Source organism: Jaculus jaculus, chromosome 1, assembly GCF_020740685.1.
Source record: "Jaculus jaculus isolate mJacJac1 chromosome 1, mJacJac1.mat.Y.cur, whole genome shotgun sequence".
Classification (NCBI taxonomy): Eukaryota; Metazoa; Chordata; class Mammalia; order Rodentia; family Dipodidae; genus Jaculus; species Jaculus jaculus.
The window spans coordinates 144,769,947-144,793,462 of NC_059102.1; the positions used below are offsets into that span (position 1 = coordinate 144,769,947).

General features: G+C 45.8%; 1 protein-coding gene across 4 annotated transcripts in view; it reads left to right on the top strand.

The window, feature by feature from the left end:
• The window catches only part of Fubp3 (far upstream element binding protein 3), a 64,584-nt gene that overhangs the window by 16,656 nt on the left and 24,412 nt on the right, over positions 1–23,516 (top strand). For 3 of the 4 annotated variants that reach the window (XM_045153854.1, XM_045153861.1, XM_045153864.1), the window contains 6 exons: positions 2,443–2,548; positions 16,599–16,632; positions 19,028–19,077; positions 19,457–19,528; positions 20,808–20,865; positions 22,793–22,955. In XM_045153854.1, coding sequence (XP_045009789.1) covers positions 2,443–2,548; positions 16,599–16,632; positions 19,028–19,077; positions 19,457–19,528; positions 20,808–20,865; positions 22,793–22,955 — 483 coding nt within the window. The remainder of the gene's footprint in view (positions 1–2,442; positions 2,549–16,598; positions 16,633–19,027; positions 19,078–19,456; positions 19,529–20,807; positions 20,866–22,792; positions 22,956–23,516) is intronic. The other variant, XM_045153857.1, reaches the window with a different exon arrangement.

Sequence of the window (23,516 nt, forward strand, 5' to 3'; positions counted from 1 at the left end):
TTAACCAGATATGCCCGTGCACACTGTACTTCCTGCACTTGGGATACTGAGGCAAGAGTATTGCCAGAACTACATAGCAGGACCCTATCTCAAAGGAGTAAAGCAAACAAAACCCTACAGGTTAGCAGCTTTCTTCACTGATGAAAACTTGTGATAGATTCCCATTAGCCTTCCTGTAAATCCAAGTGCTTTACCAGGGCCTGTTATAATCTCTACGCGTTCTTCCCCATTCTTGGAACACATCTAGTTTCTTCCACTCCCACAGTGGCCTCTCCCTCAAGGCCTATATGGGAATGTGGTTCCTAGCCTAGGACATTCTCTCCTGGTAGCCAGCTCCTCATTTAGGTCTCAGCTTGGATGTTGCCTCCTTGCAGTGGTCTTCACTGACGTCCCATGTAGCAGGTCTCCTAAGCCCACTGTGTCGTCTCATCATGTGCCCATCACCAGCTGAAATGATTGATCAGTTATTGATTACCTCATGCACCCTGTGACCCCTTCCACCAACACACACGTACCAGGTGCTGACTCCAGGAGATTACAGGGCTCTATAGGTCTCAGGCTGGAGACAGAAAGGTTGTGAGTTCTAGGCTAGAGTTCGTAATAGGACCCTGGCTGGTCTTGTCCTCCCAGTAGTGCCCACCACATATTAGGAACCTAACATTTGTGGGGTGATTTGCCTTATTTTACAACCGTGATAATTGTGAGGTGGTTTCTAGTGTTCACAACTGAGGCTGACGTTGAACAACTTGTTTATTTGGGGCTTGGGAGGGCAGGATCTTACTGTAGCCCAGGCTATCCTGGATCTCACAGTGATCCTCCTACCTCAACCTTCCAAGTGCTGGGATTAAAGGTGTGCCCAGTTTATTCTGTGAAATGCTTTGTGCTTTGGATGGGCAAGCACTCTACCTTCTGAGCTGTATCTCCATTCCCAGCCTGTTTGGTTTGTTTCTGTGGGACAGTCTTGTGATGTAGCCCTGGCTGACCTGGTACTTGGTATATATTTCAGACTGTCCCCAAACTTTCGGCAATCCTTCTGTCTCAGCTTCCCAAGTATTGAGATTACAAGTGTACTCTAAAAGCTTTTTTTCTTAAGATCTATGTTGTGGGTGGTGGCCAATGCTTGTAATCCTAGCATGCTGCAGATAGAGGCAGTAGGATCAGGAGTTCAAGGTCAGCCAAGGCCAGTCTGGGCTATATGAGACCCTGTCTCAAAAAAAGAAAAAGGGGAGCCAGGCATGTTGGCTCACGCCTTTAATCCCCAGCACTTGGGGAGGAGAGGTAGGAGGATCACTGTGAGTTCAAGGCCACCCTGAGACTATATAGTTTATTCCAGTTCAGCCTGGACCAGAGTGAGACCCTACCTTGAAAAACCAAAATAAAATAAAATAAAGAAAGAAGAGGAGAGAAAAGGGGGTCTGGAAAGATGGCTTAGTGGTTAAGGCATTTGCCTGCAAAGAATCCCAGTTTGATTCTCCAGAACCCACAAAAGCCAGATGCTCAAGGTGGTGCATGCATCTGGAGTTTGTTTGCAGTGGTTAGAGGTCCTGACAAGCCCATTCTCTCTCTCTCCCCCTCTCCCTCTTTTTCTCTCTCAAATAAATAAATACTTTTTTTTTTTTGAAAAAAGAAAAAGGCCGGGCGTGGTGGTGCACGCCTTTAATCCCAGCACTCGGAAGGCAGATGTAGGAGGATTGCTGTGAGTTCAAGGCCACCCTGAGACTACAGAGTGAATTCCAGGTCAGCCTGGGATACAGTGAGACCCTACCTTGGAAAACCAAAAAAAAAAAGAAAAAAAGAAAAAGATGTGGCATTTATATATATCTTAAGCTACTGCTTAAAAGTACTGATTTGGGCCTGGAAAGATGACTCAGAGATTAAGGCACTTGCCTACAAAGCCTAATGACCCAGGTTCGGCTCCCCAGTACTCACAGAATGAATGCCAGATGCACAAACTGGTGCTTCTGGAATTTGTTTGCAGCAGCTGGAGGCTGTGGTACACCCATTCACTCACTCTCTCTGCTTGCATATGTGTGTGTACATACGTATATGTGTATGGGCCAGGTGTGGTGGCACACGCCTTTACTCCCAGCACTCAGCAGACAGACAAGAGGATCTCCCGTGAGTTCAAAGCCAGCCTGAGACTACATAGTGAATTCCAGGTCAACATGGGCTAGTTCAAGACCCTACCATTAAAAAAAAAAAAGACACTAATTTGCTTGTAGTGGACACATTTTGGGGAATTGTTTAATGTCTAAAGACACATTTTTAAGACCAGATAAAACTGAATTAACAGGGAAAGTGTTGGTCCCAGTAGTGACAGTGCTTTTACATTAGTGTGGTGGGGAAGAGATGGGAGAGTAGCATCTTAAAGAGGACTGGGCTTTCTCCTAGGAATATAGCTGTGATTTGTTACTGAGTATTTAAATCTGATTCTCTCTGTAGATTGCTGCTAAAATTGACTCAATTCCTCACTTGAATAATTCCACACCTCTAGTGGACCCCTCCGTGTATGGATACGGAGTACAGAAGCGGCCCTTGGATGATGGAGGTAAGCTGCTGTAAATGTCTTGCCTTTCAGATGGCAGTGAACCTGCCAGTTATTTCAAATCTGTCAGCTGGCTCCCAGCCTCGCTGTGCTAGAGGAATGGTATAGGGAGTGTTTAGGATGATTTTTCTCAGCAATTCACGACCGTTTGAGTTCCTATTTGCCTTGATAATGCGGGATCTTTCCAGCTGGCCTCTAAGGTAAAGACTTGGCCTTGAGCATCGATGTGGGAGTAATTTGACCATTTGAGAATTGTTTGACTTAGCCCTCAGTCCTTCTAGCACTTGCATGGGAATTGAAGGTTCCTACTTCTCCAAAGAAAAACTAAGATTTGGTGCATGGCCCCTGAGGAAACTGGATCTGTGTCTTGGCCTCCGAGAACGAGAAGAGGGGATGGGGACCTTCCCGTAGGCTTTGTATGAAATCTCTGGATTTCGTCAGACATATTTATATGTGCATATTACATACTTTGACCATACCGTTTTCCCCTTTGTCCCTGACTGCCATCATTATCACTGATAGTCCCCATCTACTTTCCTGTGTGACTGGCTCTTTCTAGAAACATCCGTTTTATCATTCTTTCATCCATTGCTTTGTTTATATTTCCAGCTCTATCCCAAAAGAAATTTGGAGCACTTAGAAGTGTTTGTCACCAATGCTTCAGTCCAGTGGCATCTGAGATGTTTGTACAGAGTTGGGGATTGCTTGATCTTACCTGCTGCAAGCACGCTGTGAGAAATGGTGAAGTGCGCAGAGCTGCACATGAGCTTGCACGGGGCCTGCTGGGACAGTGTTCTGTCCACCTACATGTGCACTCAATTGTGCACATACACATGGTTCTGTGATGTATTGTGGACTGAAAGGACATAGAGCATTAGGTATTGTTTGCTTTGTTTTTCTCAAGGTAGAGTCTTACTCTAGCTCAGGCTAACCTGAAATTCACTATGTAGTACCAAACTGACCTTGAATTCACAGTGATCCTCCCCCATGTTCTGGGATTAAACGTGTGTGCCACCATGCCTATACATATTTTTACACACATAGAAAAATTATAGGGCTGGAGAGATGGCCCAGTGGTCAAGGCACTTGCCTGCAGAGCCTTAAAACCATGGGTTCAGTTCCCCAGTACCCACATAAAGCCAGATAGATGCACACAGTGGTACATGCATCTGGAATTCATTTGCAACGGCTAAAGGCCTTGGCACATCCCTTTTTTCTGTCACTCTTCTCTATTTGTCTCTCTGTCTCTGCTTGCAAATAAATAAAAATATTTTTAAAAAAAGGATTATGGGTAGCTGGGAGGCTTGTTTTTTGGCTATGGCCATGTGGCTTTCTGGTGAAGGCATGTGGTTGGTGGGTTCAGGACAGGGATGACTTACGGCCTCTGTGGGTTCAATGAAGCAAAACCTAGTGCAGTGGTAGCATTCACACTGAACAGAACTGCTGCAGGATATGCTGTGATGGTTCATGATCCAGGAAGCAGGTAGAGTCTCATTACTCAAGGCTACCAGTATAGTGGTGGCCACTACAGGATGAATTTGATCCCCAAATGTTGAATAGGAAGCAGCAAGGACACTAGGTCTGAGCCTTGCTGCCAAAAAAAAAAAAAAAATTCCGATGCTCATCAGTGGGTTCTGTGCTGATGTCACCTAGGACCCAGAAGGGTCTCCCTATGTGGCAACCTAAGTGAAACTGGAGTTACTAGAAATAAAAAGTGAAGTAAATTTATTGAATTTTATGCTTTATATTAGTACTGATGTACATGGGTACCAGCTTTTTGTAATAAAATACCTCATGTATAAAATGGTTTTAAGTCAGGTGTGGTGGTGCAAGCCTTTAATCCCAGCACTCAGGAGGCAGAGATAGGAGGATCGCCAAGAGCTCGAGGCCACCCTGAGACTATATAGTGGATTCCAGGTCACCCTGGACCAGAGTGAGACACTACCTCGGGGGAAAAAAAATGGTTTATCATAAGCTAAAAGAAAGAAAAATTTCAATTTAGTGGAGTTTCTTTACTCTGAGAACTCTAAAAGAGATGACCTCTGTTTAGATGTGGGAGGTTTTTGTTGTTTTTTGAAGTAGAGTCTTACTCTAGTCTAGGCTGACCTGGAACTCTGCAACCCCAGCTGGCCTCAAACTCACTGTCATCCTCCTACCTGTAGCTCCCCAGTGCTGGGAGTGAAGGTTTGAACCACCACACCAGGCTAGAGGTGGAAGAGAGTATTTTTAGAATAATGGTTTAGACTCATACATAGTGTGCAGAGTGTAAGGAACAGCCCTGTCTATTTAAGAACCCATTCTGATCACATACAGAATTCACTCCAGGATTCTTGGAACTAAGTTAACTATTTGATTTGACTAATGTTAGGGATGTCTTTAAATCAACTATGACTGAGGATGTTCTCAGAACTTTGCCTGAGGGAGGAGTGTTGATACAAAGTAAACTTTTCACTCCTCTAGAGCTTAGTGCTTTGTTTCCTCATATGGGACATCAGGTCAAAATATAAAACCCACTTGTCTGGCTAAGGACAGCACTCCTTAATGGGCAGTGTCTCTGTGACCCAACATTTCCAGAAACCAGGATCAATGATTTCACAGCTCATTCAGTCCTTCCTAACAGTCCTTTCAGCCTGCATACCCATGCTGGAGTCAGGGTGTTAAACTTGGGCATGCATTACATAGGCAGTCACTGTCCTTTGCATAGGGAACACCTAAGTAAATTGCAAATGAAACCCTTTGGCACCATGCAGATTTTTTTTCTCCTGTTTGAAAAAAATTCTTAATCTCTGGATGTTTCAATAAAAAGAACTAGGTAACAGGCCAGGCATAACTGACTCAATCATAGTCATTCAGAAAGACCAGAATCTCAATTAAAATCCCACTTCGTTATTATATGGTGTGAATTTTTACCTCCTCTTTTGAATTGGAAGCCAACTTGCTATGTATGTGGTAGCCAAGGATGATCTTAAACACCTAATCCTATTGTCTCTGCTTCCCAAATGTTGTGACTACAGACATGCACCACTACTTGTTTTGAGCTGCTTTTTCACATATCTGTCTTTTGGAGAGTAGGTTCCCATAAACAGAACATGTATGGGTGCCCTTTTTCTTCCTCTACACAGTAAGCCTTCGTAGTAGGAAAGCACCCAGAGAGCTCCTCCTGTATCCTGCCAGATCTCCTGCATCTCTGGACACTTTGTCTCATGTAACAACAGGCTATATTTAAAGAATAAGCTATTTCCCTCAGGCTTTCTGCATTCTGCATATCAGTTTGATAAAACTAATCCTCTCTGTGTCAAGTGCTGTTAAATCACAGAATTACGAACCACTTTTTTTTTTTCCCTCTCTGTTTCTAGCCAAGTGTAGAATTTGGATTTTCTGTTGAGCTCAGTGAGAACACTGTGAGGTTGGGGCCAACCTTGGCCTCTACCGTCTCCTCAGTTGTCTGCCACTGGGAATAAGGTTACTGGGGCAAGTCTGTTCTTTCGAGAGTAAGTTACCATGAATAGGTCCTTTTGGGGAGGTGATGCGTCTGCAGCAGCTTTCTCAGGCTTACAGTCCTGTGGACCACCACCTAAGTTTTGGGAAGCAGAGGTGGAACAGGAGGCAATAAAGATTTCCAAAAGCTTTGTAGTTCTTTATCTGTTTAGTTTGGCTTGGGCTGCTGTTGTGACACTCACCATTTGTTCCTTTAGCAATACAAACTTCTGACTTCTCTGTGAGACAGAGTTCTTTAAGTCTAGGTGGTTAAGGGAAGCTCCTCAGTTGTACTGAATTAACACTTTAGCCCTTAATTTAACCAGAAAGAACCTCAATTTTTGTTTTGTTCTGGACAGTGGGATTTACAGATGAGTGCAAGAGATGGAGCACTAAAGTGTGTGCCAGCTAGGCCTTGCAACAAGGGGAGCACATGTGTCCTGTGTGGATGTTGTGAGCTGCCTCTGCTTGGGTCTGCTTGGCCCTCTTGAGAAGGACTTCAGAGCTTACAGCTTGGATGACCCACTTTGCTGCTCTTCCCCAGGAGGAGCAGGCCTTCCATTGTTACTGTCCCCAACTTTGGAGCAGGATTTTTACCATCAGTCTTTTGTCTTTTTGGCAGCAGTAGTGGGATGGGTGTTAGCTCCAACTGGCCTGGGACTCATTATATAGCCTAGGCTGGTCCTGAACACTTCAGTTCTCCTGCCTCTACCTCCGAAATACTGTCACCCAGTTTCTTAGTCTTTGGAGAGGGATGCACCTTTGATGCCAATTCAGGACTAACACTCTTGTCTTGATTGTGGCATGTTTCTTTTTTTTTTTTTTAATTTTTATTTATTTATTTGAGAGCGACAGACACAGAGAGAAAGAGAGAGAATGGGCCTGCCAGGGCTTCCAGCCTCTGCAAACGAACTCCAGACGTGTGCGCCCCCTTGTGCATCTGGCTAACGTGGGACCTGGGGAACCGAGCCTCGAACCAGGGTCCTTAGGCTTCACAGGCAAGCGCTTAACCTCTAAGCCATCTCTCCAGCCCATGTTTCTTATCCAGTACATTGTGCATCTGAGGATATAGCTCAGTTGTTACAGTCCTTGCCTAGCATGCATGAAGCCTGGTTCCATCCTCAGCATGGCATAAAGTTGGGCATGGTAGTGCATGCCTGTAATCTTAGCACCTGGCAGTTTCTTTCTGTTGTAGTGTTAGCCTCTCTCTAAAGTCATTCTGGCCTGTCATCTTGTTTCCTTAAGCCTCCAGGGAGTTCCAGATCCTCTTAAACAGTCTGTCCCTTCTCCATTCGTCAAATCCATCCCCATGTTCTGTGCCTCTGCAGCAGCCTGCGCATCTGCTGCTGCTCTGATCCACCCCACCTCCTTCCCTGGCACTCTCCTGCATGGCTTTAGGTTGCAGGATCAATGTGACTTCCTTCTAGTAACCTGTTATGTCCTTATCTCCTGGTGTGGCACACTAAATCCTGGCTTCGGTTCTGGCTTGTTCTTCCTTCCCCTCTTCTTCCTTCTTTCTCCCTCAGCCACCAGTGAATGACAAGTCACACTCTGCTGTGAACTTCTAAAGTGGTTCATTGGTCCCCTTCGTGGGCCACCGTCATCGTGCTGCAGGTTCCAGGGCCCAGCCTGCCCCTGTCCTGAGTGTGGCGTGCTGCACTTGCAGGCTGTCACGTCTTCCTGTGGGCCTGGAGTGTGGAAGAAATGACTGTTCTGCTGAGCTTCGCCCTCTTCCTGCCAGCTGCTCTGAACTTTTCCTCTTCCTGTCAGCTGCTTGGTATTTTGGATTTTTGTGAAAAGTAAACCCCAATGTTAAGAGGATGGTGTTAGCTAAGTGGCTCACACACACTTCTTCTGCTTCTTCTTTTTTTTGAAATGTAGAGAGAAAGAGGCAGCCACAGTGAATATAGGCCTGCTGCCACTGCAAACGAACTCCAGATGTATGTGCCACTTTGTACATCTGGATCTATGTGGGTGCTGGGGAATTGAACCTGTATTCTCAGACTTTGCAAGCAAGTACCTTTAGCCATTGAGCCATCTCCGCAGCTCTTCACAGACTTTTTCTTAGAACCTAGATGGTAAATGGTTGAAGCTCATAGGCCATGTGTATCACCTACTTACCTGAACCCTTGGTGCTCAGAAGCACCCACAGACTTTAGGTCAGCAAATGGGCAGAGTTGTGCTCCATGGTATGTGGTTATAAGAGTAGGAAGTCCCTATCTAAAATACACCTTATCAAGTGATTAACTCTTCAATTAGGCAGAGTGGACAGGACCCCTCCCTCCTCCAGCCCCATTTCCTAACATCAGTCTTCCTGTCTCAGGTTCCACTGTCTAACTGTCCTGGCTGCCTGAGAAACCAAATGATTTCTCTGGGTTCCTCCTGACCAAGCTGTGCAGCCTATGGGAACTTCTGAAGTTGAACCAAACAAACCTCCCCTCCCCTACCCCCTGCAGCACCAGAACTTTGAGTGAATCAAGCATCATTCTTGCCCCTTGGTAGGGTAGAAGGGTGCTATGATTACAGGTGTGGACTGCCATACCCTGTTTGTGTATTTGTATATAGTTCTAGAGATGGGACCCAGGGCCTTGTGCTTGCTAGGCAAGTGCTCCTCCTGTCATATATCCTCAGAGTTTTGGTGTGTGTGTAAAATTGCAATCAGAGTGAGAGAGAAAAAAAATGGACATGTCAGGGCTTCTAGCCTCTGCAAACAAACTCCAGATGCATACGCCACTCTGCATCTGACTTTATGTAGGTACTGGGGGATCGAACCTGGGTCATTCGGCTTTGCAAGCAAGTGCTTTAACAACGGAGCTATCTCTCCAGCCTTTGTTTTTTTTTTTTGTTTGTTTGTTTTTTTGTGATGAGATTTGTGGCCCAGGCATGCTGAGGTTACAGGTGTGCACCACCATATCCAGCTTCCACAATAACCCTCTTTTGGTAATATTTTATGGAGTGGAGGTGGACTTCCAGATTGTGCTATCAAATGACAGGAATATTTGAATATTTGAAGAGATGCTATTAGGATCCTTTCTAAGTTTTGTTTCAGCATTTGTGGTCTAGGGCAAAGAAAAATAAAGTAGAGAAGACGACATTTCTTAAATCGCAGCTTGTACGAAGAGAGCTACACAGGATGTACTGAACAGCTCCCATATCTGGACCACCCGAGGCCCATACTACCTAGGCCTGCAAGCACCAGCCTGCAATGCTAGCGGGGTGAAAAGTGGGGGCTGAGAGCCCTTTTTCTGGGACTTGGGGAGGGGCAACTTTTTGATTATTTTTTTTTTTAATTTTTAAATTTTTTATTTTTTGGGTTCAGGGTGACTTGGAATTCACTGTGTAATATCAGGGTGGCCTCAAACTCATGGCAATCCTCCTACCTCTGCTTCCTGAGTGCTGGGATTAAAGGTGTGCACCACCATACCTAGCACAAGGGGGGGCTAGTTTTAAAGTATATGAAGTGATGTCAAGAAGTTGTTGGGTTTTGCACATGCCTTTAATCCCAGTACTCGGGAGACAGAGGTAGGAGGGTCGCTGTTAGTTCGAGGCCAGCCTGGGACTTCAGAGTGAATTCTAAGTCAACCTGGGTTAGAACAGACTATACCTTGAAAAAGCCCTCCCTCCCCCCCCCAAAAAAAAAAGTTGTTGGGTCTTTAAACTTTTATTTCGGAGCCCCGCCCCCCCCCCCCCTGCGCCAGGTAGGGTCTCACTCTAGCTCAGGCTGACCTGGAATTCACTATGTAGTCTCAGGATGGCCTCGAACTCTGGGCGATCCTCCTATCTGCCTCCCAAGTGCTGGGATTAAAGGCGTGCGTCACCACACCCGGCTTAAAGTCATTATTTTAAGTCTTTTTTTTTAGTGAATGCTTCTTATGTATTTATTTATTTACGAGAGATTGAGAAAAAACGGGTATGCCAGGACCTCTAGCCACTGCAGACAAACTTTAGACGCATGTGCCACCTTGTGCATCTGTTTTACATGGGTACTGGGGGATTAAACCTGGATCTTTAGGCTTTGCAGGCAAGTTCCTTAACCACTAAGCCATCTCACTGGCCAGGATCTTTAAATTTATTGAAGACCTCTGGGGTGGCACAGGTCAAGGCTTCAAGACATTATCCTCCACCTCTCCTTCCCCAACCCCATGAAAATCATACTCGAGAAGGCTATGGTAGTGCAGCTTCCCATTGCCATTCTCCTACTACAGTCTGCTTTGTTAGGTGACTACCTGGGGAGACGTGAACAAATGCCTATTCACCTCAGGTATGGCATGAACTGCAGGCCAGAGGACATAACGAAGCAATGAGTTTAATAGAGAACGCCTACAGGAGCCCTACGTATTGATAGCCAGTTACCTATCTTGGACAAGGATTAGGGCCTTGAGTTCTCTAGAGCCATCTTTTGAGAGTCTTAAGGTACACAGCTGCTCTGATTTCAGAATGGCCCAAGATCATGTCATGTCAGGAGGACAGAGTTCCACAATGTCCTGTTGTGGGAAGTGTGAGGTAGTCCATCGTGGGGTGACAAGAGGGCCAACTCAAGGAGTCCCAATAGAAGTCCCAGGGTAACAGCATCCAGTAAGGAACCTGGAAGGGAGTTTTAAAAGCATTTTTGTAGGGCTGGAGGGATGGCTTAGTAATTAAGGCATTTGCCTGCAAAGCCAAAGGATCCTGGTTCAATTCTCCATGACCCACATAAGCCAGGTGCACAAGGGGACACTTGCATCTGGAGTTCGTCTGCAGTGGCTGAAGGTCCTGGCACACCCATTCTCTCCCCACTTCCCTGTCAAATAAATAAATAAAAATAAAATATTAAAAAACACTTTTCCAGGGCTGGAGAGATGGCTTAGTGATGAAGGCCCTTGCCTAAGCCTAAGCACCCAGGCTCAGTTTTCTAGCACCCACATAAAGCCGGATGCACAAAATGATGCATGCATCTGTAATTCATTTGCAGTGAGTGGCACTATGCCCTAGTGTTTTCTGCTTGAAAATAAATAAAATAAAATAAAAACACTTTTCTGATAGCCCAGTCTGTCCAGAAGACACATTTGTAGTCTTTTTCAGCTAAACATGTTCTTATATCCTGCTCACAGTTGAACTTAGCATTTATCCCCCAGAAAGGAAAACCCAGTTCTAGCAGAGGTCAGGTTTAAATCCTGGGTCACCTGTATCATGAGATTATCTGTGAGGGTCACAGTTTTAGACATTGAGAGTTAATCATATTTCCATCAGCACTAGTTAGGGTGCACAGTAAAGCATGTGCAGCTGTGAACAAAGTCTTTTTAAAAGGATACAGTATGTTCTACTTTGTTTTTATTAAACCTGGCTCCATATTGATTTCATGACCACTGGCTTAAACAAAAATAGTGCTTAGTGCTGTGACTACAGTGACTGGTCCTCTCACTGTCACTTTGTTGCTTCCTGGGTCAGACCTGGCTACTCTGGTACACTGTGGGAGGGGTCTCAGTCTTCCTCATCTTGCAGACTAGTCAGTCTCCTAATCACTCGGCTTTCTCTTGTCCCCACTGGACTTCAGCTTCTAGAAGGCAAAGGTTACTGGTTTCTGTGTTGTCCCTAGGACCTGGCACAGTGTTCAGTACTTTTTGTAGGTGGCTGGGAAACTGAACCTGGGCTGGTTAGACTTGGTAAGCAAGGCCCCAGCTTGTACAGCTCAGTGGTAGAATACTTGGCGAGCATCCATAAAACCCTGCCTGTCATCCTCAGCTCCATTCAGACTGAGCTTGTCGAGCCCCATGATAAAGAGCAGCGATAGATGTGTGCAGAGTTCACGTGGATATAGACGCTGAGAACCCAGCCTGACGAAGTGTACAGGTGTCCCTTGCTAGTCCTTGGAAGAGGCAACAATGATGGCACCTCTGCCTCGAGGTGTGGGACAAAGGATGCTGCAGGTGAGGTGCTGCCTGTGGACGCTCACAGTGGTCTTTCCTTTTAGAAACTCCAGCACCAGGGACACCAAGATGAATTTACTCTGCTGTTGCGGGGGTACAGGTTCATGCAGCCAGCACTAGCCTCAAGTTTACTGTATAGTTGAGAGTTGAGGTTGACCTTGAACTTCTGGTTCTCCTGTATCCACTTGAGAGAGAGAGATGAACAGGTATACCAGAGCCTCTAGCCACTGTAAATGAACACATGCACCACCTTGTGCATCTGGCGTTACATGGGTACCGAGGAATTGAAACTAGGTCCTTAGACTTTGCAGGCAAACACTTTAATCACTAAGCTCTCTCTCCAGCCCACTCTCACATATTTTGAGGTAATTTTACCATGTAGTCCAGATAGGCCTGGATTCTGTGAACTTTTCTTTTCTCACTTTTCAAAAATAAGTAATTGACAAAATCAGTAACAGATTACTTGCCCAAGGCCTTTCAGCCAAACTCAGCAAGTCAGTGGTCTGTGGTTCAGAACACAAGTCGCTGTACACACAGCAAGCCTTTGTATGCCCATGCACCTGGGGACGCGCACACTGGTGACCGTCAGAAAAGACAAGGGTTAAAGAAGATGCCATAGGAAAGGGATTGCATTCGAAATCTGAGAGGAAGGTTTCTTTTGTTTTAGTTGAACCTAAAAAACCTGAAATTTCCCTTGCCGTCTCACCCGTCAGTCTGTACCAGCCTGTGTTTGAGCTTGCAAGTTTGAGGGGAGGAGGGTCTTCTAGACCAAGTGCTGGGATTATAGATGTGAGCCACCACGATCAGCTAGAGGCAGGTGATTATTAAAATTGATGCCTGTTATGAAGTTGGGCTTGTTTCCCAGTGGTACTGTGGTAGCATTTCTTTCAGGGGAGAGAAATTGAATCTTTTTTTCTCATCAATAATGGAATAAGAGGAAAGAACATGTCTGACCACCATACTTTCTTTTATTACTATTGAAATTGGCAGAGTATTATCTTCAGAAAGAATTTCTTACATTGCCAAATGCCTCTTGTGCAAGAAGTTCATTTCTCCTCCCCAGCTTCCCATTGTGTGGTGTGCAGGGTCATTGAGAACACCCTGTGTGTGCAGGGATGCTAGAATGAAGCGGAGGGGGAGTTTGAAAGCAAGATGAAGCACTCGCGACCAACATGAGCCTTTGCTGTGAAAGAGGACTGATTTTTATGCAACGTCCTCCCTCTTTTACCATAAAATGACTGTGACTACCATTAAACGGAGCTTGACAGGTGTTCCTCCCTCCCTAGTGTCACCTTCCTCGTCAGAGGATATAGGACAGTGGACATTTTACTTGGCTGTACAGAGACCGGTGTTCCTCACTAGTTTCATTTTTAGACACCAAATGGGAATATTTCATAAAAGAAAGAAATAATGAAGCCGTGCAGGGTGTGGGTGTCTGTTTTAAATTTTGATATATTTGTGGGCATGCATGTATGTTCACATGCATGCTTATACTTTGAGTCTCTTGCTACAGACAGATGCCTGTCAAGCTTTTTGTAGGTGGCTGGGAAATTGAACCTGGGCTGGTAGGCTTGGGAAGCAAGCACCTCTAACTGCCAAGCCATCTCCCAATAAAGCCATGCAGTTTTTAAGTGTTTGCTTATAGGAGGGAGAAGATATGTCCTCCTCTCCCCTCCCCTCCTAAATTCCAGTATTGACTCAGTGGACTTTGTGACTTGTGTGTGTGTTATTGTTGCATATATATGTGTGTGTAAGGAAACCAGAGGTCAATGTCTTCCTTTAATACTTTCCACTTTATTTTTCTAATACTTCATATTTTTATTTCTTTGAGAGAGAGAAGCAGAGAATGGGCACGGCAGGGCTTCCAGCCACTGTAAACAACTCCAGATGCACACACACCCTTGTGCATCTGGGTCCTGGAGGGTCGAACTGGGATCCTCAGGCTTTGCAGGCAAATGCCTTAACCGCTGAACTATCTCTCCAGCCCCTCTCCACTTTACTTTATTTATTTATTTGAGACAGAGTCTCTTACTGAACACAGACCTCACGGACTCGGCTAGACTACCTATCCAGCCTGCCCCCAGAGATCCGTCTCCCCTTCCCCAGCACTGGGGTTACAGTTGTGCAGCACCACACTCAGCCTCCTAAATGTCCGTGTTGAGGATGTCAGCTCAGGTTCTTGTACTTGCATGGCAAGTGCTTTGCCAGCGGAGCCATCTCTCCAGCCTCTAGAACTTGGTTTTGCTCTTAGGTTTTGTGGCCATCAGCAGACCATGCATTTGGGGATGTAGAGTTTTGTTTTTGGTCCTTGGCACATCACTGTCAGAGAAGCAGTTGGTGATCAGAATGGTACCATATGCATGGCACCAGTGACTAGTACTATGCCAACATAGAGGAATTTTCTTTCCATGAGCAAACAGTTTTGAACAGAAGCCTGGGTATGCTGTGGTAAATGTGTCACAACGTTCTTTGTGACCATGTTGCCTTTGGCTGCGTTTCTGATCCTTGTCTGTTGGAGACATTTGTATCTGAATATAATTGGCCTTTTGGAGACTGAGCCACTATCCACGTAGTCCTTGGCACCACTCCTGAATTTTTGTCATTTCAGGATGCTTAGATTCTCTGTTTTCGGAGACATTTTTGCATGTGGATGTGTTGTAGGTATAATATGTATGTGCATGTGTGTGATGCAGGCATGCATGGATGTGGTGCCCAGTGCCCAAGCACAGAGGACAAAGGAGAATATCAGGTGTCCCCCTTTGTTGCCCACCTGCTTATTTCCTTGAAGCAGTCACCTACTTCACTGATTCTGGAACCTGCTGTTTTCACAAATCCCTGCAGTTTTCCACTTCTCCTCACAGTCACATGGGAGTTACATGGGTTCTGGGGACTCAGCAGTCTCAAACCCTCGTGCTTGCATCAGAAACAACTCTTAACTGCTGAGCTACCGCTCCTACCCTTCCGTGCACTCACCCTCCAGGAGAGGAATTCTGATGGTAATTGGGATAGCTAAACTTGACTCTTTTAAGGTAGGGCTTTCCCCGCCCACCCACCTGTGTCTGAAACTGTATATGTAGCCCCGTTGGGGCTGGACTGGGCTGGACTCCTAACGATCCTCCTCCCAAGTGGTAGAATAACAGGTTTGCGCCGCCTCACCTAACTGAGCTTGGCTGGAATGGGAACAGCTGTGCAGCTCCACAAGCCACTACTCTTGGGCTTCTCCCTGGTGTTTTGTCTCCTTCCCCTCCTGTAGTGGACAGCTCTCTCCCATAACTGAGTGATGGGATTCATTTCTCATGCTGGAGATTGTCCAGTCTGCATGTGAACCAGTGATGTCAGCACCACCTGTCCCAAGTAGGAATGTTGTGATATCAAACTGGATAATTGCAAAGAAAGTTCTAAGGGTCAATGAGAAGACAATTCCCTTATTCCTGAGACTGACAGATCAACAGTATATACTGTCAATATTTTGGCTGCAGACTACATTCTTGGTATTGATCTAGAGGAAATATGTGTGTTTTAAATCAATAACTTCTGTAAATTTAGTCGTTACTCTTCGCTACATTGTTTCTCTTCTCTTCTTTCAGAAAGTCACATCTGATTTCTTTTCCTTCCTTTTCTCTCTGTTGCCCAGTACCACCTTGAGAGGAAAGGTCTGCTTACATCTAAGCAGTCTGAATGGGAAGAAGCAGGCAGGGCTTAGTATTTCAGATGTGAAACATTTTGGCTCTTTTTTCAAGGTTGATATAATTGATCCTTTCGCACTTACCTCTTACATACTCTTGCAATCATTTCCCCAGAGACATATTTCAGATGCTCTTTTTAGCATCTTGGAAGGTTCATTCAGTTCTTTGTAATCTGTTTGGGTTTATATTTCTTGTTGTCTGCTGACTATATTTCTTGAGCTGCATTTTCCAAAGGAGAAATGCCACAGAATCATTTCTGCTGATGACTGGTGAAGGAAGCCCCTGTCAATAGCTGAAAAAGGAGAGACTGGAACAAAAAGCATAGCAAAAGTGGTTTTGTGGGAATGTGATTACAGAGTTGGTTTTATAATAAGAGGCTATTTGGCACTGTTGTCTCTGTGAAATGGGCTGGAGAGGCAGCCCCGTGCTCTGAGCAGCCTCTGAGCCTGGGCGCGCACAGGAGGGAGGAGTCTGGTCCTTTTCTAAGCTGTTCATGCTGGGGGAGGGGGTCATGGACAGCCCAGGACTACCTCCTCCTCCAGCCGCCAGGAACATATGTGCATGCTCTTAGTGACTACAGCTGCCATGGAGCAGCCCTCAACAATGCTCCCAAGGAGGGTAAATCTTCTCATTTGGTTTTAAAAGAGAGAGAAGAACCCTGTGTCTTACATTGAGTTTGGATTCAGGGAGTGAGGCAGAAGGATTTAGGCAGCAGGGTTTTCTCCCAGGCCGCTCAGCATGTGGACACACAGATCAATTTCTTATCCTACATTCAGCTGGACACTGGGTTAGAGACTGTTGATCAAGGCATCCCCTCCTGTTTCATATCACATAACGCATTCATTTCAGCCACTGAGCCTAAATTACTGTTTGCTTTCTCTGCCTCCCCGCCTCCCCAAAAAGGGGTAAGAATTCATGTAAGGATAAAGTTAGTTTATCCGTGCTAATGCTTTGATTTTTCTTTTCTCTTTCTCTTTGCCACAGTAGGTAACCAGTTAGGGGCCTTGGTACATCAAAGGTAAGCAGTGGGTTATGTTTTATTATTTATTGATCATTTCTAATTGTTTATTGATCCACCATCTGCACTAGAGTGTTAGCAAGTCAGAGGTTGGCAGTGTGGGAAGCCAGGGGCTAGGTTTCCTAAGACTAACGGTTTCTGCCAGCCCTCTCCAAAAACAGTGTGGAGACTGGGGGGACAAACTGAAGCATGACTCTAAATCCATCCTTTATTGAGGCTCAGCCTGAAAGGAGATGCTTTTCCACCAAAGATAGCATTTGAAAGGAGTTAATGTGAAGTTTAGTTATCTCATTGGTCCTCTGGGTTTTTCTATATCTGGCACCTGGAGCCTCTTCACCAAAGAAGAGTACAGTCTGTGGGTGAGGGTGGTACTTGGCCTGCAGAGCCCAGAGTGTCAGGCTCCTCTGCTCTGTGATGGGGATTTGCCCAAGAATCTTGCCTAAGCGGTTCTCTGCTTCTGTTTCCCCTTATAACCCTCCACTAAATGTTGAGAACTTAGATTCACAAACCCCTGAGCTTTGAAAAAGAACAGTCTGGCTGGGCATGGTGACACACACCTTTAATCCCAGCATTTAGGCTTAGGTAGGAAGATAGCTGTGAGTTTGAGGCCAGCCTGAGACTACATAGTGAATTCCAGGTCAGTCTAGGCTAGAGTGAGACCCTACCTTGCGGGGGGGGGGGGGGGGGACACACAACAACAGTCTATACGGCAGGGTATCTGTTGTCATGGTGTCAACCTTTAAAAGGGAAACAATGCCTAGGAAACCAGCACCATTCTGTCTTGCAGGGACTATGTTATTGTGACATAGTGTCCTTAACCTACACTGCCATTGACATGGTTCTGCATGAATGGTTGAACATTTCTGGAAATAACCAGGCTGTTCACCAGGAGATTTAGTCTGGTTTGCTTGTTTTGTTAGCAAATTAAAATGACAAGTGAGATTGTTGTTATCAAATGCTGTCTTTCTTATTAAGCTATCATCAGTCAGAATGCTACTTTCCAAAATGGTTATGCTTGGTACATCAGACAGACTTTAGCCATGCATTTAGAATAGATCCTGTTCTTCCAGAAAACCCAAAGCAACTCATCTTAGTACTTTCCATTCCCCAAAGAGTCTACCAACTTTATTTTGAAGGGCTGAGGAGTTACCAAGCTCAATGTCATTTTTGTTGTTGGCAGTGCAAAGGATGAACCCAAGTCCTTGGATGTGCTGGACAAGTGTTCTACCACTGAAGTGTACCCCAGCCCTGACACTTTCCATATAGTACTGTAGAAGTTTCTTTAGTTAGTTCCTATGTGATATTTTTAAAGAGTAAACAGCTAGCCAGGCGTGGTGGCACATGCCTTTCATCCCAGCACTCGGGAGGCAGAGGTAGGAGCATCACCGTGAGTTTGAGGCCACCCCACGACTGCATAGCAAATACCAGGTCAGCCTGGGCTAGAGTGAGACCCTACCTCGGGAGGAAAAAAAAAAGCTTGTGCTACATGCAGGAGGCTCAGCAACCTCTTGGACCATGTACAAGGATGCAGTCACCCTGATGGGCAGTGTGGATAATACCCTACACCGGTTGTTAGGCCTTGAGGGTTGGTGCAGACATCCTTGGTGTTACCGATTAGAAAGCCAGGTTGGTCAGTTCTAGAGTGAGTGCTTATATCCCAAGATGTAGATGGGAGAGCGCCAGCCTTGAACACAGCTGAGGATTTAAACCCCAAGGAGAAGGAAGGCTGCTGGCTCCATCGCAGTGATGCAGTGGCAAGTGCTACTTAGGCTGCTGCATTTCACCCAGTGCTTCACTCTCCCTAAAAACATGAGTTTCCTTCAGCTGTCCCTCCATGATGGGTGAGATCCAGCTGTGTGAGAAAGGCTTCAGAATGCTTGCCTTTTTTAAAGTTTTTAAACTACTTGCATTTAGCTTCCTCCTAAGGTAAATTTTTAGATTTAGTTGCTCTCTGGAGTGTGGACAAATTGGATATTGTCCACAATACACAGTGTGGTAAGCTGGAAGGTTTGTTTGAAAGAACCAGGGCAGTAGGTTTTTCGTTGTTGTTGTTGTTGTTGTTTTTAAGGCAAATAGTGGATGGGATAGTATTTAACAGAAGTCTTTCCTAAAGCAAGTGAGGTGATTGCTCTGTCCTGGCAAGCACTGATTAGACATCTGTTGGTTACTGGTTCTCTTTGGGACATCTTACCTTAGAAAGCAGTTACTTTGGTGAGGGCCCAAGCAAAAATAAAAGATTGAGAAAGTAGGCATCTTAAAGAAGTTGAGAGTCTCTACATCTGTTCATTTATTTTAAGGCTTTATTTTGTAACATTGCCAGTATAGGAAATTTAGGGATCTAAAATGGTCACAGACTCTGAATTCTAGTTTTTCTAAAAATGTTCTTTGTTTTTAGGGCAGTAATAACAGAAGAATTCAAAGTGCCTGATAAAATGGTTGGATTTAGTAAGTATCTGTATCATCTTTCCCCTTGATTCTCGCCAGTTCTTTCCATTTTAATCTTTTATGTGCACGTCACCTGTGGTAGACTGCTTCGTGCCTATTTTGTACAGTCTGGGAGTGCTGCAGGCCTCTCTCCAGACCAGCAAAAGACCAGAAAACCAGGGCTTGGCCGCTGCTACTCAGCTAGAGTACCTGCTATAGTTCACATGCAGCTGCTGCTGCTGCTGTTGCTGCAATGCCCAGGAAGTTGAAGTGGGCTCCCAGGCCAGCTTTCTCTGTAGAGAGCCTCAATCAAGTGGAAATGCTAACTGGATTTATGAGTCATCAGTACAGTTGTGTGTGGGGTGAGAAACATTTTCTGACCATGTTCAATCTGTTGCAGTTATTGGCAGGGGAGGTGAGCAGATTTCACGGATTCAAGCAGAATCTGGTTGCAAAATTCAGATTGCTTCAGGTAAGGACTTCTTTTCACAGACCTGTTTGATAGAAATCAGTATTTTGTATAATTTTCCAGACTCAGTCCCTTTGCTTGTTGCTTAGGAGTTAGGTAAGTATGTGCAGTTGCCGGCTTCCTTGCACTTCCGGAGGTGGGACTCCCGTGTGAGCACCAGAGCAGAGATGAGGCTCGCACCTGGCTCCTAGCGCCAGACCTTCCTCGGCTCTGTGGTCAGCACAGCCCCTTTTTAACTGTTGCCAGCTAGGCTGGGACCTGTGTTTTCTGCACCAGAATATGATGCCAGACATGGTAGGAACTGCGCCCTGGCTTCCCTGAACCAGACTGTTCCTTCCTTTTGTGGAAGGAGGACAGTAGGGGTTCTGCTGCTGGAGTGAGTGTCAGACACATTTCAGGACCTCTCATGACAGGCTTGGTTTTGGCCATTTGCTGTGGAAGAGATACAGAACTAAGAAGAGTTTTTAATTTTATTTTAGTTTATTAGGTCATTTGAGCTTGACCTCCTTCCATTTGAGAGCAAATGGTGTGGAGTACATTCAGGTGGAGAAATGTTTGTCATTTAAAGGATTTTCATTGCAATTATCTGAAGGCAGTGACTGCAGTTAGCTACTTGTCTTTCAAGTTTTTTTTTTTTGTTGTTTTGTTTTTTTTGTTTATGCAGTGCTGGGGATTGAAGCCAGGACCTCTCAAGTGCTAGACAAACACTTGTACCCCTGAGCTAGGTCCCCAGCTCTCTTATTTTTGAGGAAGGAATTGAAGAAGTGGTTTATAGGATGAAGCTTAAGTCATCCTGTGTGCTGTTGGAAAGCAGGATCTCCCATCTTGTCAAACGGCCCGGGTCCTCATAGTTGTCACTGGTCTCTTGGGATGTGGATGCAACAGTTGGTGGAATCCTGATGTCCTTAGAATGAGGTCCTTACTAGTATACCTCATCATTAAACTGCTCTGCACATGGAATGCTGAGGAAAGCAGTGATGAAGTGACTCAGGTGGTGAGGAGCCTCTGGGTAGGTCAGGAGTGAGTTGAGGCCAGTAATCAGGACCAGCTCACAAACCTCTGCTGTCCTCCTGGCTCCTCTGTGGGACTTGTCTCTACTTGGAGAAATAGGGTAAAGCTACCAACTTAATGTCCCTGAGCAAAGCAGGCTGTCCTTTGGGGAGACTGAGTATCTGTGGGGCTGATATAGGAAGCAGCCCCAGAGAGACCGTCTGCACACAGAGGCAAAGGCACACAGCCTGATGCCCACCAACACACCTCATCTTCTTGATTCTTCTTATAGAGAGTTCTGGGATTCCAGAGAGGCCCTGTGTACTTACCGGAACCCCAGAAAGTATTGAGTAAGTTTATTTTATTTACTTTTTCCTTTCATTCTTCTTCCTCCTTCCCCAAGTGGGGAGAAGTGGAAGGGCAACACTGTCGTTGAACACTGTCTATCTGAGCTGCAGTCTGGCCATACAGTAGGCTCTCCACAGAAAACAGTCTGGGAGGCTGCTGCACAGGGGAGCGCTTCTGTTTCCTTAAGTACCCACACCCTACAGAAGGCCTTTCCGTGATAAATATCCAGGGTCTCAGGAATGTGCTAATCAGCTTTCTCCTCCTTGTTAACACCTCCTTTACCTGAGTAGGCCTGGGGAAGAGGGCCTATCTCTTTGTGAGCTACTGAGAACCAGGCACCAGGCTTTCTGCCTGGGTTGGTCTCCTTGCCTTTCTGCTGTTTGTAAAGCAAGTGAATCTACTTGTGGATGCTTTTGCTCCATTTAAAGGGCAATGTGGACCAGCCAGCAGGTGTCTTGGCTTTGGAGTTCCTTTCAAAAGCTCTGAGATTGGCATTGGCTTTCTTGTCCGGGAACATGCTTGCTCAGGGCCTTGTGCCAGATAGAGGATTCATAAACCCAAGAACCTTTTGGGGAAGGGGGATATGCTGACTCGAGTGAGCTTGTTTTCTTTTTCAATCACGGAGTCGTGGTGAACGTGAGTATGGGGAGCTGAGATTACGTCTGGCTCAGTAGGTAGGTTGTTTTATTGTTTCCATTTCTCAGGGAGTCTAGATGAGTTTAAATTCTCTTGTTCTGCTGGAACATTGTAAGCGGTGAACCAGAATAAATATCACTGGCAGGTGTGTATTATAGGGCAAGCTGGATGGTTTGCTGGAGCCACAGCATTTTTTTTTCCAGCACAGGTTAATCTAGTACACTAGCAAAATATTAAAAAGCTGCTGCAAGTGAGAAAGCCCACAAGCTGATTCTGCACACAAAGGCTCAAAATTGCAAAAGGCAGCTTCTCTTTCCTGCCTCTCCTCCTTTCTTCCCACTCATAAGCATTCCTACTTCGTGTTTCCCCAAGGAGTTGAGGCTCTAGGATCACAGCTTTTGGAGAAAACTCTCACTTTCTCCAAGGAGCAGCATGACCAGCCTGTTTGGTAGCTGAAACTGTATCTCTCTCAAAAGAACCAAAAAATAGGTGGTGTGTGGTAATTTAAAGAGTAAATTCTGCAAATAACAGCCAGGGAAGATTCTGGTGCAGAAAAGGAAATTGGCCCAACAGATGACATTGGAAGGCTGAATTGTACTGTTGCCACATTGCAGAAGTGAGACAGAGAGCAGGTCCTGTGAAACACAAGGTCTCACCTGGGCTGCACCACTCAAGCAGGCTCCCTCTTTCAATGAGCACCTTAGCGCTCTCCTTCACTTTTTGAAACTGCACTGGACAGCATGGCCTTAGCTAGATATTGTAGAGCCATTTGCTGGTCATGGAGAAGACATTTGGGGTTTGGGAATTGAAGCTATGACTACTAACCCTTGCTTTCTTCCCATCTTTTTCATTGCTTTCTCTCTCCTGCCCTTATTTAACAAATGTGTGCTGAGTGTTTACCCTGTGAGAGGCTGTGTTGCATTGGGGAGCAGAGAGGTACACAAAGGGCTAAGAGGAGTTTCCTGCCATCAGAGCCACTGGCATTCCAGTAGGAGGCAGGACATGTTTGTGGAGACCCAAGCAGGTGCAGAGGGCAGATATACTGGCATTGGCCCACTCCTTGAGGCTCCAAGTTGAAACCATGGATGGTGTTGCTTTTGTATGCATTGCTTTTGAATTCCAGCCTGGTAGCGTGGTGGATGGCTCAAAGACCTCCCAGGTTGTGGGGCAGGAGCTGGAGCTGAAGGAGGGCCGCCTTGACTCTCTTGTGCTTTCCCCGGCACCATCTTCCTTCCCAGCAGACCTTAAGCACCCATTTAATGCTGGGTCTTGTGGTTCTTCTCCCTCCCAAAGACAAGCCAAACGCCTCCTGGGGCAGATTGTGGATCGTTGTAGGAACGGACCTGGCTTCCACAATGACATGGATGGCAACAGCACAATCCAGGAGCTCCTCATCCCTGCATCTAAAGTTGGCCTGGTCATCGGCAAAGGAGGGGAAACAATCAAGCAGCTGCAGGTACATGAGCCCCTGTGTGACAGCGCAGTGGCAACCTTCAGCCTCCCATCCTTGGGGAGATTAGTCATGACCACCTTCACAGCTAGGCTGGCCCTACACACCATGGTACCATGGCTTCCTTCCAAACCTCTGCCTATGTGGGAGAGACTTCCTTCCTCCCTTTGACAGGCGTATGCTGATGCCAAGAGTTGGAGCAGGTGAGCCCTTGCAGGGCCCATGAACTTTGAATAGCCATTGTACAATGAGGTTCTCTCAGGAATGGCTTAAGAGATAGCAGGGGTCAGCATGTCAGCTGAAAGTGCAGTGTTTTAACTCTGCACTTCATTAGTCTGCACTCTTAAATATGCTCAGTTAGCTGGCTGTGGCAGCACATGCCTGGAATCCCAGCACCTGGAAGGCTGATTTGGGAAGATAGAGATTTGGAGGCCAGTCTGGGCTGTATATAGCAAGATTTATTCCAAAAACAAAATGCTCACTTACTTTTCAAGGGTTCAGGGTCCTTGTCTATGTGCTGCGATTGTCACAGACCTGAAGCAGTGCCCACTCTTATTTTCATGAGTC